General features: G+C 46.3%; 1 protein-coding gene across 1 annotated transcript in view; it reads right to left on the minus strand.

Moving 5' to 3' along the window:
* FAM227A (family with sequence similarity 227 member A) overlaps positions 1-15,787 on the minus strand; it is a 51,935-nt gene extending 36,148 nt beyond the window's left edge. The window contains 6 exon segments of the mRNA XM_070453334.1: positions 1,243-1,389; positions 3,232-3,308; positions 3,913-3,985; positions 8,308-8,390; positions 10,479-10,716; positions 15,338-15,787. Of these exon segments, the coding sequence (XP_070309435.1) occupies positions 1,243-1,389; positions 3,232-3,308; positions 3,913-3,985; positions 8,308-8,390; positions 10,479-10,620 (522 nt within the window). The 5' untranslated portion in view covers positions 10,621-10,716; positions 15,338-15,787.
* Between the last annotated feature and the right edge of the window lie 24 nt (positions 15,788-15,811).

The following is a 15,811-nucleotide window of genomic DNA, read 5'->3' on the forward strand; positions in this document are numbered from 1 at the left end:
CTTTGCTAAAGAAGGCAGGGGATCCAGGACCTGATCCCAGGGTGACTACTGCCTGCCCTGGGGACCAGCACCTGGTGAAAGGCAGCCATCCTTTTAGTGACCACAGTCCATGCTGGAGCCCGGCACTGGAAATCCAGCAAACACCACAGTCATCCTGGGCAGTGACTGGCCTAAACAGATCACTGCTTTTAGGAAGTCAGCATGCAAGATGTAACAGAGGAAGAGAGACAGCCTGAAAGAGGGCAGCAGGGAAAAAATCATGAAGAGGAGGAGGAGAAGGCAGAGAAAGGCTAGGGAGAGAGGGAGGAGGGCCAGCGCGAGATGGGGGTGTGGTTTGAAGCGGTGAGAAGTACAGACAGAAGAGGCTGAAGAGCTGGGTGCCAGGAATGGCGGGGGTAGCTAGTTAGGAGCTGAGGGGTCACTGGTCATAGCTGTTTTGGGGTCCCTGGGGCTGTGCAGTTGTGAGGGGCATTGACGCACAGCTGGAAGATGGCTGAGACAATTTTCTGGGCCTCCTCCCTTCTCAGCCCCTGCTCACAACCATCCCCCAGCTCCTGAGGGGCCAGCATTGTCTGACACACACACAGGTTCTTCTGGGCCTCAGAATACTCTCTTTCCTCCTTCCCTGTGGCTCAGCTGGGAAAGAATCTGCCTGCAATGCAGGAGACCTGGGTTTGATCCCTGGGTTGGGAAGATCCCCTGGAGAAGGGAATGGCTACCCACTCTAGTATTCTGGACTGGAGAATTCCAGGCACTTTAAAGTCTGTGGGGTTGCAAAGAGTTGGACACGACTGAGTGACTTTCACTTTTACTTTTCTCCTTCCTAAGGAACCCGGTTCTCCAAGCTGGTGACTCACCTCAAGGGGTATCCAAGGGAAGTAAATATTCTAACTATTGTCTAATTAAGAAAAAAATTAAGGTTACCCATATACAACCTAGTGACTGACAACAGAACACATGCATCATTAATTAGCATATATCACAAGGGTGTGACCTCAAAATGCTACACTAATAGGTCATGCTATTAGGTTAGGAGCCTAATAGCACTAACTAATAGGTTAGGAGCCCAGAGCACTGGGAGAAAGGATGTCAGTTTCGTCGTTGGTCTAATCTCAGCTCAGTCACTTGCAAACTCTGTGGCCCTCAGCAACTTACGTGCCCGACTCAGATCCCTGGGGTATAAGACTGGGACAGTGGTGTGTCCCATGCAGGCGGGTGCCCCAGAGGGCTCTCTCTTCTTACCTTGCCGCTAAGGGGGTTTTTCTCAGCCAGGATCACGTTGCCCACCAAGTCACAGAAGTCTACCCCATTTGGAAGATTGTTTGGCCTAGAGTCGTCAAAGGATGGGTACTGGTACAGCTCCGCCAGGAGATTTTTATCGGCTGTTTTCTAAAGACAAAAAACAGGATATGAAAATGGGGTCCCTCATTTTGACAGTTTAAAACAACACAATATCTTCTCCTTTTTATCATGGAGACAATATTAGTAATCTTAGAGGATGTTGAAGAAAATGAGAGTGTGTGCGTGATCCCAGCAGTCCTCATCCAACAGCTATTTACAATATTTCGACTTTTCCTTTCAGGCTTTGAGCACATGTATACACATACGCATGTGTTACTTCAATCATTTTACAATACATATATGCACACACACTTTTATGTCTTGCTTTATCCCCTTGGATTTTTCACATTGCCTCACTGTCTTCAAATTTATCATTTAAAGTAGTATATCTTGTTAAGATGTGCTATAATTTAATTAACTACTCACAGATGAGTTCAAATAAATATTATTTATTACTAACTGGGACCATATGCTTCACCCATTTGAGCTTATTTACTTGGCACGAATTTCCCAAAATGGGCATTAATTTCTCAAAATGGCACTATTAGGGTCAAAGGATATGACCACCCCACCTCTATGGTTCTTAATATATATCATTAAATGGATTTTAGGATAAAAATATGACTATAAAAATGTAAAAATACAGAAAAGTAGGAAGAGGAGATCAATAACCATGACCGAAAGGCACCTCCTGGAAACATTCTGAGGGACTGAGTTCCTCGGAAACTGGGCTATGGCCTTGACAATGGAAGAACTGAGTGACTAACTGCATTGACTGAGTCAGATGTCAGCTCCCCCATGTACTGGCTGGGCCGCTATGGACAGGACATTTAGACCTGCTCGGCCACTATCTTGGGTCGTATGACAGTTTCGATGTAGACCCACAACCATCGGGCTCTATGCTGTGTGGGAATTTTCCAGGCTATAAGGTGAAAAAAGGGTAACATATTCTCCAGCATTTAAAGGCTTGAATACACATGAGCTGGGTAGTTTAAAGGGAGCCTAAGCTCTTAGGCTCTTCCTAAGAAGATCTTGCCTCCCAGAGGGCGCTAGTGGTAAAGAACCCGCCTGCCAATGCAGGAGTCAAGAGATGTGGGTTCGATCCCTGGGTCAGGAAGATCCCCTAGAGGAAATGACAACCCATTCCAGTATTCTTGCCTGGGAAATCCCAAGGACAGAGGAGCCTGGCAGGCTCAATGGGGTCGCAGAGAGTCGGACACAACTGAAGCGACAGCACTTAGGAGGATCTTACTGGGGCGGCTATGAGATGGGGCCAGAGTGCTTCTGCAGAGGCCGCTGAGAGAGCAAGACCCCAGGCGTGGGGATCTGAGCGAGAGGCAGGGGGCTCTGTCACCAGCAGGCGGCATGACGCTGGATGGGTCCTCTGACTGCTCCTGACTGTCATTTCCCTGGGGTGTCTGCAGTGACCCATAAAAACTGCTGTGGGAATGCACCCCCGGGAGCTCTGCAGGATGGTGGCTCTGTGTGAACTGAAGCTGAATTCGTTGTTTCTAAGGGTAAACAGTTTCTAAGTTCTAAAAATAAACAGACAACTGACCTCTGGAATCCTCTTGATTCTACCTTTTTGAGGTGTTATGAGAAATTCTAAAGTTATTAAAATACATTGGTGTTGTTCAGTCACCAAGTCGTGTCCGACTCTCTGTGATCCCATGGACTGCAGCATGCCAGGCCTCCTTGTCCCTCACCATCTCCTAGAGTTTGCCCAAGTTCATGTCCATTGAATTAGACGTTAAGATAGGCTAAGATTTTCTAAAACAGGTACTCTGCCATTTTCCTACATAGTCACCACCCAGGTGCCAAAGGGCCTTTTCCTGGGAATAAAATGTAGTTCAGGCCCAGCAGAAACCGACCCAGTAAGAGGTCCCTTACCCTTTTGATAACAAAAGATTTGACATTCCTGAATTCTGAGCCCTTGCAAATATACTGTGATTTTCCTTCGCTCTTTTCTGCAGGAGAATGAAAGAAGAGAAATAAGATGTGAGTAACCACGGGGTGTGCCCACGGCTGTGTGGTAATCATACCTGTGATTTTTCATTCATCCTGAGCAGCCAGATGGCATACGCACTATTAGTTTGCCTGGGTTGCTGACTTGCTAAGACTCCCCTCTTATTTGATCAGACTGCTTTTGAGCTCAGAGAAGCAGTCAGGAGGAGCAGATAAAACATGGGTTTTGAAGTCAGTCTGGGGCGAATCCAAGACCTGCAGTGGACAGGCCTTTTGGTTCTCGGCAAGTGGTTCCCTTACCTTTTCTCAAGTATAAAACACATTCGAAGGCACCTGCCTCACAGGTAGGGGGTCTTAGGAAGCTTTAACAAGGGGATCTGTATGAAAACACCTAGTGCAAGGTGTCCCCCAGCAGGTCGTTTCGAAATGGTACTGTCCCTCCCTCCTTCCTTGCCTGATACCAAGAAGTGAGATTAAAGGCTCTCTCAGAAGAGGCCAAAGATACTCTCACCTGAAACTCCAGATTCCTACTCAATTACATTTTAGACACTAAAAAAAACCAAACCCCACAAAAACACCATCAAGGCTACAGGAAAGGAGTTTTGCCTCTGTCTGCCAAGCCGCCGCGACTTCGCTCTCTTTTTAAAGCCTTCTTCTCCATCTCATATTTCTCAATTGCCTTCAAAAACCAAAAAAGAAATGGGGTTTTAGGGTTTTAGTGCAAATCTGAGGGGAGGGCAGGGGTTAGGGACTAGGCCATTTCTCCTGCCGGTGCGCAAAAGGCCTGGAGCAAAGTTTGTGGCAGGGCCTTGCTGTCTCCCCACTAGGTGGTAGGGCCTTGGTGGCCTTGTGTGTCACTGACCTCATCCCCCTGAGGCTCACCACCACTATGTCCCCTATCCCCACCTTTTCCCTCGTTGCCCCTCCTCCTGGCTACACTTCCGAGGAACACAGGATCTGGAGCAGGCTTCCAATCATGGCTCCATGGGTGACAAGCTGCGGTTTAACCTCTGTACAGGGGGATAGTAACACCTACCCCCCAGTGCTTTTATAAGGTTGAGATACTACTATAAAGAATCTGATGCGTTTTAAAACACTAGCACTCCGTAGGCTTTCAGATAGGAGCTGCTTAATAAAGAGTAACTATTATTAATCATCACCATACCCCGACCTCTCAAGAGATTTCTCTTGATCTCTGATTTCTCCTCCCCGCTCCCCCAGCCCTGATAATAAGGGAGGAAAGAAAAATGAATGTCAGTGACCCAACAAGTTGCATTGACTGTCAACCAGCCCAGCGCTAAGCTGGGATAATGAAGTTAATCAAGTATGATTCTACGTCTTTGCCCTCAAGGAATTTCCAGTCTATTCAGAGAACCAAATCAACATATATGGGACAATTAAGTCCTAAACATTTAGGATTAAAATGAGTGGGATCAGTATGGGCTGGAGCAGAGAGGACTGGCCAGAAAAGGTCAAGTATGAGTGTTGGGGATAAGGTAGGAGGCAGCTCTCCTTAGCTTGATAAACCGTGAAACGCTTCTCCAGCCTCCCACTACCTTCCTCCTGAACTGGCAGCCCCAGTCTGCGAGATGAGCTAAAGGTACTGGGATGTGTGCAGGTGTGTGGGCCTGTCGGGAAAGGGGTCACACTGATAAGTCTTTGCACCAACACTGTGGCCCCAGTCACGTGCATCAGAGAAGGCACGATGGATGAATGAATTGGATGGGTGAGTGTCAACATGACAATACAGCCATGCCTCTGCCATCCACCAGGATGTCACTGTAGCTGACACTGGCAGGGCCTGGAAGAACGGACAAGATTTCCACAGAGAAAGAACAGAAAGGAACGTTGATTCCTGGAGGAAAAATAAGTTTTAGGGAGAAAATGATGAGACCTGAGTTTGCCTTTGAGACGACAGAAGGACCTACAGGTAGGGCTGTTCCCTAGAAAGCAACTCCCAAGCCTGGCTGGTGACCAGCCTTGCTGGGGAATTATTCAGATATATGCATTTATTAGAGATATTTATTCAGTCCTGAAAATTCATTGGAAGGGCTGATGCTGAAGATGAAGCTCCAATACTTTGGCCACCTGATGAAAACTGACTCATTAGAAAAGACCCTGATGCTGGGAAAGATTGAAGGCAAGAGAAGGGGATGACAGAAGATGAGACGGTTGGATGGCATCACTGACTCGATGGACATGAGTTTGAGCAGGCTCTGGGAGCTGGTGATGGACAAGGAAGCCTGGCATGCTGCAGTCCATGGGGTCGCAAAGAGCTAGACACAACTGAGCGACTGAACTGAACTGATTCTTCATTGAAATAAACATCATTCCTTATTGGGTTTTGAACTATTTGTTTATTGTGGCTCTGAATTGTTCTCTACTTAAAAATTTAAAACCATAAATATTATACATGGTACAAAATCAAACACAGAAAGAAGTCGCCTTCCTACTGCTCACTCAAGATTCTTAGTTTCTTGCATAGCTTTCTAGAGGTTTTCGAGAGATATTCTGTACTGATTCAGATGAGAGCATACACAGCACATAGGTCTGCACCTGGCCCTTATCACTTTTAGTTTTTCAAAAAGCTCCCAGGGGAGTCTGATGATCAGTTAGGTTTAGGTATCACTGCTCTAGGTAACTAGTAATCTGAGACTGAAATATGGGTGAGAAGCTCAAATTTGCAAACATATCCTTCATTCCACAAATATTTCCTGAGCATCTACTAAAAGTCAGACACTGGGCCAGTGTTGAAGATGCAGCCATGGGCATCAAAGCCCATCTTGGTCCTCTGAGGTCTCAGAGACTAGCAGGGAGAAGCCAGTGACTGCGAGGTGACCAAGGTAATCAGTGCTATTGGGGGTGGGGGACAGGGGTCAGGAGTGTGCCCTGAAGGGGCACCTACACTGGTCTTGGGGTGGAGGGTGCAAGGAAGGCCTTTCCAGAGGCTATGGCCTATAGACAGAGGAAGGTATGCCCTACTCCCTACTGTGGGAGTGAATGGTGAAGCTGCAGTGGTGAGTGCACAAGCTCCCGAGGGAATGAGACTGGAAAGAAGAGCTAGGCAAGTTCACAGCCAGAGACTGGAGGGGAAACCCACACTCGGGGCGTGGGAGAAGGGACAGAAACAGGATATGGCTAAGGGTAAAGCAGGCAGGGGGGTCTGGATCTCAGAAGGAGATGGCTCGCTTACTACACATCCACTGAACACGTTTTATGCGTCTGGTACTGCACCAGATGCCCTCTGGTAGGGCAGTGTGGAGCCTGGAGACAGCAGTCTGGCTCAGCTGCTGACGTGGGAGGAACGGTCCCATGGTCAAGGCTGATGTATGAAGGTCAGGGCACACTGCGGTCACAGAGGTTGGGCAGGGTCACCAGGGGACGGCTCTGGTGGCAGCAGGCAGTCAGCACCCGCCAGGTCTGATAGGCTGCCTGGACAGGGGAGCAGGAAAGACAAAGCCCCCCTTCCTCCAGGTCACGTGAGGACCCACGGTCGCTCCTGCCAACCCTGTCCTGCCTCTGACTGGCAGTGAAGAAGGTGGAGAAGCTGTGCCAATGCTGGGCAGCCTTGAAAAGTCACCAGATCCTGCTACTGGAAGGATAATAATCATTTCCCTGGCTCTAAAATTATCAGAACAACCCCACAGAACTGACATATAAATACAGTCTTGTAAAATACCCAAACATTATAGACATACTTGGAGTAAAAACTTTACCCATCTTCCATCCCACTCCCTTTCCAGAACTGACTCCATTTGGCATGTATCCTTCCAGACTCTTTCCCTACACATTCACACATATGATGTCCTTCCTGAGAGCCAGGCACAATCTAAGGGTTTTTGAGAGTCTTAACTCATCTATTAAGATGAGTCGGACCGAAAAGAAAGCTGAGCGCTGAAGAATTGATGCTTTCGAACTGTGAGGTTGAAGAAGACTCTTGAGAGTCCCTTGGACTGCAAGGAGATCCAACCAGTCCATCCTAAAGGAAACCAGTCCTGAATATTCATTGGAAGGACTGATACTGAAGCTGAAACTCCAATACTTTGGCCACCTGATACACTGAAAAAGACCCTGATGCTGGGGAAGATTGAAGGCAGGAGGAGAAGGGGATGACAGAGGATGAGATGGTTGGATGGCATCACCAATATGATGGACATGAGTTTGAGTAAACTCTGGGAATTGGTGATGGACAGGGAAGCCTGGCGTGCTGCAGTCCATGGGGTCGCAAAGAGCCAGACACAACTGAGCAACTGAACTTACTTACTTAACTCATCTAATTCTTGCATTGATAATAATACATCTATGAAGTAGATATAGTATCAATGTTATCATCATTTTACAAGACACTGAGACTCATAGAGGCTCAACAGTTTACCTAATGTCAGAATGTGCGAGAACAGTAGGGCAGCAGGAATTCAAACTCTGACAGTCTTATTCTAAGCCTTTGGAGCTACATACACCCTCATGCACATGTACAGAGCACACATACAGAGACAGAGTGCTTTTGAACTTAAACAAAATTTTTCCAAATAGTGTGTGTGTGTATTTTGCTTTTATTCACAATTCAATTCTAAGCTCTGCTCAACAGTGGGGTAAGGGAGAACTAAAGCTCATGGTTTCCTTCCAGCTTCAGTATAGAGTGGCTTAACCTCTGTGAAAGGCAACTTGGCTGTATCCATCAAAATTTTAAATTTCACTTCCAGGGCTCTATCTGGCAGAAACACTTGCAAATGAGTCCCAAGATACATGTACAAAAATATTCACATGTTTACTATGATGAAAATGGCACTGAAATAAGGAATTAGGGAAGAGTTAAATTGATTTTGCCATAGCCAAATCACATATAAAAAATAGGACTTTTATATAGATAAAAATAAAAGTTTATGAATTTAAAGAAACATGTGTTTGAGACTTCTGTTGTGCAAACGTGCTTTCAAATTAATAAAGGGGTCCGTAGGGTCCTTTCTTCCTGGAAGCCTTACCTTAGCATGCAAAACTCACCAGGCTGTGCGCCAGTGGGCTGGGACTCAGGTCTATGTCAGCAATCATCTGGTTCACCTGCTGAATGGAGCCGACCAGGCACGCTGGGAGGCGGGCCTGTTAAGGAGACTTTCGGGTGATGATCACACACACAGAACAGGCCGAGGGAGCCCGGCCAGGACAGCAGCTCGCTTCCTTCCTGTGCTTTCTCCCACCCCATTATTTTCTCTGCAAACATTCACACTTCTTTTATCTTGCCTTAAATGAGCTGCTTTAAAAATTGTAAACAAAAATTAACCATATTCTAGACACCTTGAAAAACAGAAGAATCACCCATTATGCTACCACCCTAACAACTTATTAGGATATGGGGAGACTTCCTTCTAGCACTATTACATACATACTTTTTTACATAATTATAACATCAGGGTATGCCTATGTTAGTTACTACTCTGACTTCTCCCCCACTCATTATTAAGATCATTTTTCATAATCTTTGTAATATTTTAAATGGCAGTATACAAATTCATTTAGAGAATGCATCTTAATAGACTTAACTGTCCCTTGGCTATTGAATATTTAAGTTATTTACATTTTTTGCAACTATAAATCACGCTGTGATGCACACAGCCACACCGAGAGCTGTTTTCTTATTTGGGATTATTCCTTTAAGAGAGATTTTCAGGTGAAGGATGACTGGGTCCAAGGGCATCTCGATCTTGTTTATCACTGTGGAAATCTCTGCTCAGTTTGACGGCCCCTCTTATTACCCTCTCTACGTTTGCATTTCTTCTGTCGTAGTCTCAAGTGGCCTAGGATATAGCCTTTGTAAAAGCCCCATAATCCATCACTCCTCATAGCCTTCACGTAAAGCCAGGCTCACTGTTACTTCCATTACCCTCAAGTGTTCTTACAAATTGGAGGACACTTGACAAATGAAGATGCCAAGGAGAGACATGACAAATCATAGGGAGTGAAATGGATTGCTTAGGTTGCGATGAGTGTGGGATTAAGAGAGAGGGCACATTAGAAAAAGGCCAGGAAAATGAGACCTTGAAGCAGATCCTCATGGGATCATTTGTGCTCATCTTGAGAAGGGTTTCAGAGAGGCCCAGAAAGTGAGGTGATGCAGAGAGATACACGCAGCTTGGCTGGCAGGAGCATGACTCGAAGGTACATGAGCTCTATAGAAAATGGAAAGACAGACTTATTTATAACCTAAGACGGTCTCTATTTGCTGCATGAGTTTTATGGTCCCCCAGAGACGGGATTCTGTGAGTCTCTGAGACATAAGATTCGGGGTCGGAAGTGAGATCCGGATCAATGAGGCCAGAGTCAGAGAAGGAAGATTCTGGTACAGTCTGGATGATGCCAGAAGGGGCAAAGTCTGGCCCAGGTAGAGGTGCTGGCAAGTTAGAAAGGTCAAATGGAGTTATTTGTTTGTTTGTTTTCTTTATTGAATTTGCTGCAATATTGCTTCTGTGTTCTGTTTTGGATTTTGGCCATGAGGCACGTGGGATTTTAGCTCCTCGACCAGGGATCGAACCACACCCTCTGCACTGAAAGGTGAAGTCCCAACCACTAGACCACCCGGGAAGTCCCCCAAATGGAGTTTTAAAAAGAAAGAAAGGGAGAGAAAGAAAGAAAGGGAATTCCCTAGCAGTCCAGTGGTTAGGACTTGGCACACTTTCACTGCCGTATGTGCCTGGTTTCAATCCCTAGTCAGGGAACTAAGATCCTGCAAGTCACATGGCACAGCCAAAAACAGACAAACAAAATTTTTTTTAAAGGAAAAAAAAAAAAGTTGAGTACTCAGCTAACTCGTCTGAGGGCAGAGTCTTGGACTATAACTTAGTTTCTATCCCTAAGTTTAATTCTTTGGAAGAAAGAAGGGAAAGGGGACAATGGGGAAAAAAGAGCAATTTTTTCCCCTCTTCTTCCCCATCTTTTCAACAAACATTTCCAGTATGTCTTCCTTTGGTGCGCTTTCTGCTCTATCTTAGTAAAACAAACTCAAGTCAAACACTCCTTCACAGCCTCAAATTCTTTTAGAGGATAGGTGGGAATTAAATAATTGAAGAAAATCAACAAACACATAAGAAACAGGTTAGTAAGTGGTGTACGATAGAGCCCAGGTTACACCTCCGTGCAGGCGTGCTGTCTCCATTGCAGACGGCACCACAGAAGGATACAGGGCATATTGTCCTTCAGAGCCTTCCTCGTGGCATCCTTGAGTGCATTCTGCGCAATCAGGGAAACAGCCAGATGGTCATCCAAGGTCACCACTGGCAAAGCAGTGAGGTTGGTGATATCCAACCTCCTGAAGTGAGCCATTGTCCACTTTTTTGTACACTGACCAACAGCTAAGTTTCCACCTTTAGGAGCCTCTCATTCTTCCCCTGTGGTCTTGTTCTCTGTTCAACCAGCCTCCTGGAAATCAGAAATAAGCACAGAACCAACTTAAAAAGCTCAACCATGTTCATCTCGCAAGCAGAGCTGATGGCGAGGCACACGCTGCATACAACATGGGGAATAAAGACTTTTTAGAGAAACCCATTCTTTTATTTTTTCTTTGCTTCTTTTGTTTTTATTGGAATAGAGTTGATTTACAATGTTGTGTTAGTTTCTGCCACACAGCAAAGTGACTCGGTTATATATCTGTTCTTTTTTAGATTCTTTTCTCATATAGGTCATTATAGAGTATTGAGTAGAGTTCCCTGTGCTGCACAGTAGATCCTTATTAGTTCTCTATTTTACATACACGTGTGTGCACGCTTCTCGAGAGATGCACACCTTTGAGTTGTGCAGGAACTGAGGTCCCCACGCAGCTGCAGCATTGTAACCTCAGGCTGAACACAAGATGCCTGGAGCGTGCGTGCTAAGTCGCTTCAGTCACGTTTGACTCCTTGTGACCGCATGGACTAAGGCCTGCCAGGCTCCTCTGCCCACGGGATTCTTCAGGCAAGAATACTGGAGTGGGTTACCATTTCCTTCTCCAGGGGATCTTCCTGACCCAGGGATGGAACCTGAGTCTCCTTCCTGCATTTCCTGCCTTAGTGGGTGGATTCTTTACCACGGTGCCACCATATTTTTTTATCTTATGGGTGTCGTATAGTCCACTGTATATATGTACCACGTTCCTAACTGAAAACTTCAAGGCATATACACTTTTGCTTTCTACCTGCCGATCCCCACCATCACCTTCTGATGAAAATTATCCTAATTTTAAAAATAAAGAGACTACGAAATTCCCTGGTGGTCCAATGGTTAGATCTCAATGCTCTCACTACCAGGGGCCCAAGTTCAACCCCTGGTTGGGGAACTAAGATCCTGAAAGCAACACAGCAAGGCCAAATAAATAAACAAAAGGAGACGGTTGTTGATGTTTAGTCGCTAAGTCATGTCTGACTCTTTTGTGATACCATGAATTGCAGCCTGCCAAGATCCTCTGTCCATGGGATTTCCCAGGCAAGAATACTGAAGTGGGTTGCATTTCCTTCTCTAGGGTTGAACCCTTGTCTCCTGGATTGGCAGGTGAATTCTTTACCACTGAGCCACCCAGGAAGCCCAAAGGAGAGCAGAGTGCTGAAAAGACTGGGGCTCCAGACCATCCAGCAAGCCAGATTTCAAACTAGAAATGCAGTCAAATCTCTTTGCCTCTCTAAGCCTCACCTACAAAGTCAGAGACGTAGATTAGGTTGCTAGGACCCTCTTCAGCTTTCAGATACTGGGCTTCTATGATGCTAGAGTGGGCAGTCCATCCCCTCAGCATGAGGCTCCTGATGGACCTGAGGCTTTCTGCTCCCTCTCCAGAAGCTGGCCCCATCACTTCTCCTCCTCCTGGATTTCGAATATGCTGGCCAGACTGCTCTCCCGGGTCCTTGCTTACTGGCCAGGAGGAATTTATCACTACCATCTGTGGGTCCTCCCTGTCCAGAGCCTGGGGGCATAGGCCTGGTTATAATGAAGTAAAAGACTCAGGTCTGCCCTCAAGAGGCTCATACATGATGGAGAGAGAAAAGGTACAGTTCGATGAAAAAAATTAATCAGGTGCCCTTTTACCGCAGTCTCCTTTCCTCTCCTTTGATTCCTGCCTGCTGCTCTGCTCTCTTCCCCCAGCCAGCCATCCCATATGCCTGCTGCTCTCAGCTTCTTCCTGGTCCTGCTCTGCTGTGTGCTCTATGCCTTTGTACATGCTGCTGCCCCCATTCAATCAGCCCAGGTGATGTATCCTTTAGAAAACCTTTAATTACTCCAGGCCATTAGTACCACACCTACTCTGTGAAGGCCAGGATTCTGCTTGCAACTATTACAGCACTTACAAGCCTGAACTAGAAGAATTTGCTTCCACATCTTTCTTCATTAGGCAAATTACCCTCTAGGAAGTAGGTTCAGTCAATATTTGATTCTTTTTTTTTTAAACATTTTATTTACTTAGGCGCACTGAGTCTTAGTTGTAGCATGCAGGAGGTTTAGGTCGTGATATGCAAACTCTTAGCTGCAGCATGTGGGATCTAGTTCTCCAACCAGAGATCGAACCCAGGCTCCCTCCATTGGGAGATCAGAGTTTTAGCCGCTGGACCACCAGGGAAGTTCCCTGAGTCCCTTTCTAACTCATCACATTTCTTTTTGGGCCAAAGAGGTTATCCATTTGGGTTGTCCCAAGTCAGCTGGATTGTAGGAAAGATTGGCCCAGGCCAACACTCTGCTCCTAATCTTTAGCCATACAGTGCTTCTGAGTTTTCTTCCATGCCCCTGCCCCAACATGAACTGGAAAATTAAAAACATTCTCTGAAAAGCCAGGCTTAGGGGGACTCTGTTAAGAAGCCTCTTGCTTTCGTTTAACATTTCATTGGCAGGACTGATGTTGAAGCTGAAACTCCAATATTTTGGCCACCTGATGCGAACTGACTCATTGGAAAAGACCCTGATGCTGGGAAGGATTGAGGGCAGGAGAAGGGGATGACAGAGGATGAGATGGTTGCATGGCATCACCGACTCAATGGACATGGGTTTGGGTAGTCTCTGGGAGTTGGTGATGGAACAGGGAGGCCTGGTGTGCTGTGGTTCATGGGGTCACAAAGAGTCGGACACGACTGAGCGACTGAACTGACTGACTCACGTCTAATGGGAGAACTGAATATTATGCTTCTTAAGTGAAACATTTAAAATTCTCTGTTCCTTTCTGAATTTTTCATCATACTATTTTAGGGTAAGTATTCTCTGAAGCATGGTAAGTTTTTACTGTCACTACTTGGGGAGAAAAAGAGGATGGGGAGAACACTAACTTCATTGAATATCTACCCTGTGTCCAGGACTGTGCTGTATATTAGGGGCAGATGAGTGGAAGAATAAAAAAACATTCTGCCCTCATGGAGCACATATTCTTGCACATGAGATTTGTAAGTCCTTTGTTTAAAGTTAAATGTTTTAACTTAAACATGTTAAGTTAAAACAATGCTGAGGTTGTAGTCAGGCAGATTTTGTTCAGTTTAACCTTCAGTCATTAAATGACTACCTACTGACTGCCCAACAGAACCAGCAATTCATTCTTACTGGGGACAGGATGGTGAACGAAACCAGACTTGATCCCTGCCTTAATGGATCTTATGTTAACTAGAGGTGACAAGTGCTAATTAATTATGTGCTAGTGCTAAGTTGCTTTCAGTCGTGTCTGACTCTTTGTGACCCCATGGACTGCAGCCCACCAGGCTCCTCTGTCCATGGGATTCTCCGGGCAAGAATACTGGAGTGGGTTGCCATTTCCTTCTCCAGGGGATCTTCCTGACCCAGGGATTGAACCTGCGACTCTTTGGAGGGTTCTTTACCATTAGCGTCACCTGGGAAGCATGAATTATAACTGACCACTGCTTCAAATGGCCACCCACTCCAGTATTCTTGCCTGGAAAATCCCATGGACACAGGAACCTGGTGGGCTACAGCCCATGGAGTCACAAAGGAGTCAGACACGACTTAGCGACTGAGCACACTGTCCCTCAAAGGGAGGGACACAGCGCTGTGAGAGGCGACGTAATAGTGGATATCGACCTAGTCAAGGTGTCACAACGTGTCGGAAGAGCAGGGGTTACTCAGATAAATGAGGAAGGGAAATACCATCCAAGCAGAGGGACACAGAGTAGAAGAACCAGAAAAGTCTAGACCTGTGCATCACAGCAGCCACCAGCCACATATGACAACTGAGTCCTTGGAATTTGGTTAGTGTGACCAAACAACTAAAATCTTTTTTAAAAAAAATTTATTTATCTGGCTGTGCTGGGTCTTAGTTGCAGCCCACGGGATCTTTTGATCTTCCTTGTGGCACCTTTTAGCTGCACCATGCGAACTCTTTGCCTCGGCACACGAGATCTGGTTTCTTGAAAAGGGATCAAACCTGGGCCGCCTGGATTGGGAACGTGGAGTTTTAGCCACTAGACCACTAGGGAAGTCCTAACATCTTAATTTTAGTTAATTAAAATTTAAAACCTAAAGAAGAATAAATTTTAAAATATTGATTGTACATTGAAATGATCATATTTGGGACGTAAGAGTGAAAATAAACATTATTCATAGCAATAGCACTTGATTTTCAAAAGAATTTTTTTAAAATATGGCTCCGATAAAATTATAAATTATGTATGTGGCCCACATTATGTTTCCATTGAATGGTACTGGGTTAGACCAGGCAGTTTGGTTCCAGGACATGGAACTTTCCCCTTTTCAATGAAGTAAGGTATAGTTGGAAGAAAATTCTCTTGGAGCCAGAGACCCATGGGTCCTGCCCCTCATTGGTTGGATGACCTGGTGCATTCACTAGGCACCCAGTAAATATCCCTTGAATGAGCCCGAGTTTCTTCGTTTATCAAATGGAATGTTTATCAAACACACAGTTAGGATTTTAGGAGATCTGGAGTCGATTCTCGAGTAGTTCTCCGCACCCTGCTCACAGTGCGACCTTGAAGCGGCCCCCAGCCTCAGTCTCCCCCACCTGTCAAAGCCGAGGAGAGATGGGGCGTGGGAAGGCAGGGTCATGGTCTGTGTCTGTTCATCTTACCTGAAGACTGCAGGCGGAATCCGCGGAACTCGGCAGGGCCGATTCCGCCACGGGGCCCTCAGGGGACCCTGTGAAGTTCTGGATGGGACACCCGAGACCTGTTGCCCCCCACATCCACCAGGAAGGGGTGCCCTTTGTTTTGTGATCTGGGAGGAGGAAGAGGGGGAGGGACGTCTGGGAGAGGCCCATTTTGCTGCTGTAAGTCCTGACGTTCTCCCGGCAACGCGGGACACAGCCGACACTTGTACCTTTTCCCACAACAATGCGGGGCCTCGCGAGTTTCGCCTGCATCCGTGACACGCCGTTACCATGGCGACGGTCCCCGTAGGCCGGGGAGAGACCAGACAAAGGGGGTTGCGGGGAGAGTGAGTGTGGTTTCTCGACCTTGCCTATAGCCCAAGTGACTCCAGAAGACACTGCCTCTGTGGAGTCTATTGAGTATGTCAAGAGCCGTCCTCAAGAGTTTCTGGCGCT

This window comes from Odocoileus virginianus, chromosome 23 (assembly GCF_023699985.2).
Source record: "Odocoileus virginianus isolate 20LAN1187 ecotype Illinois chromosome 23, Ovbor_1.2, whole genome shotgun sequence".
NCBI classification, from domain to species: domain Eukaryota; kingdom Metazoa; phylum Chordata; class Mammalia; order Artiodactyla; family Cervidae; genus Odocoileus; species Odocoileus virginianus.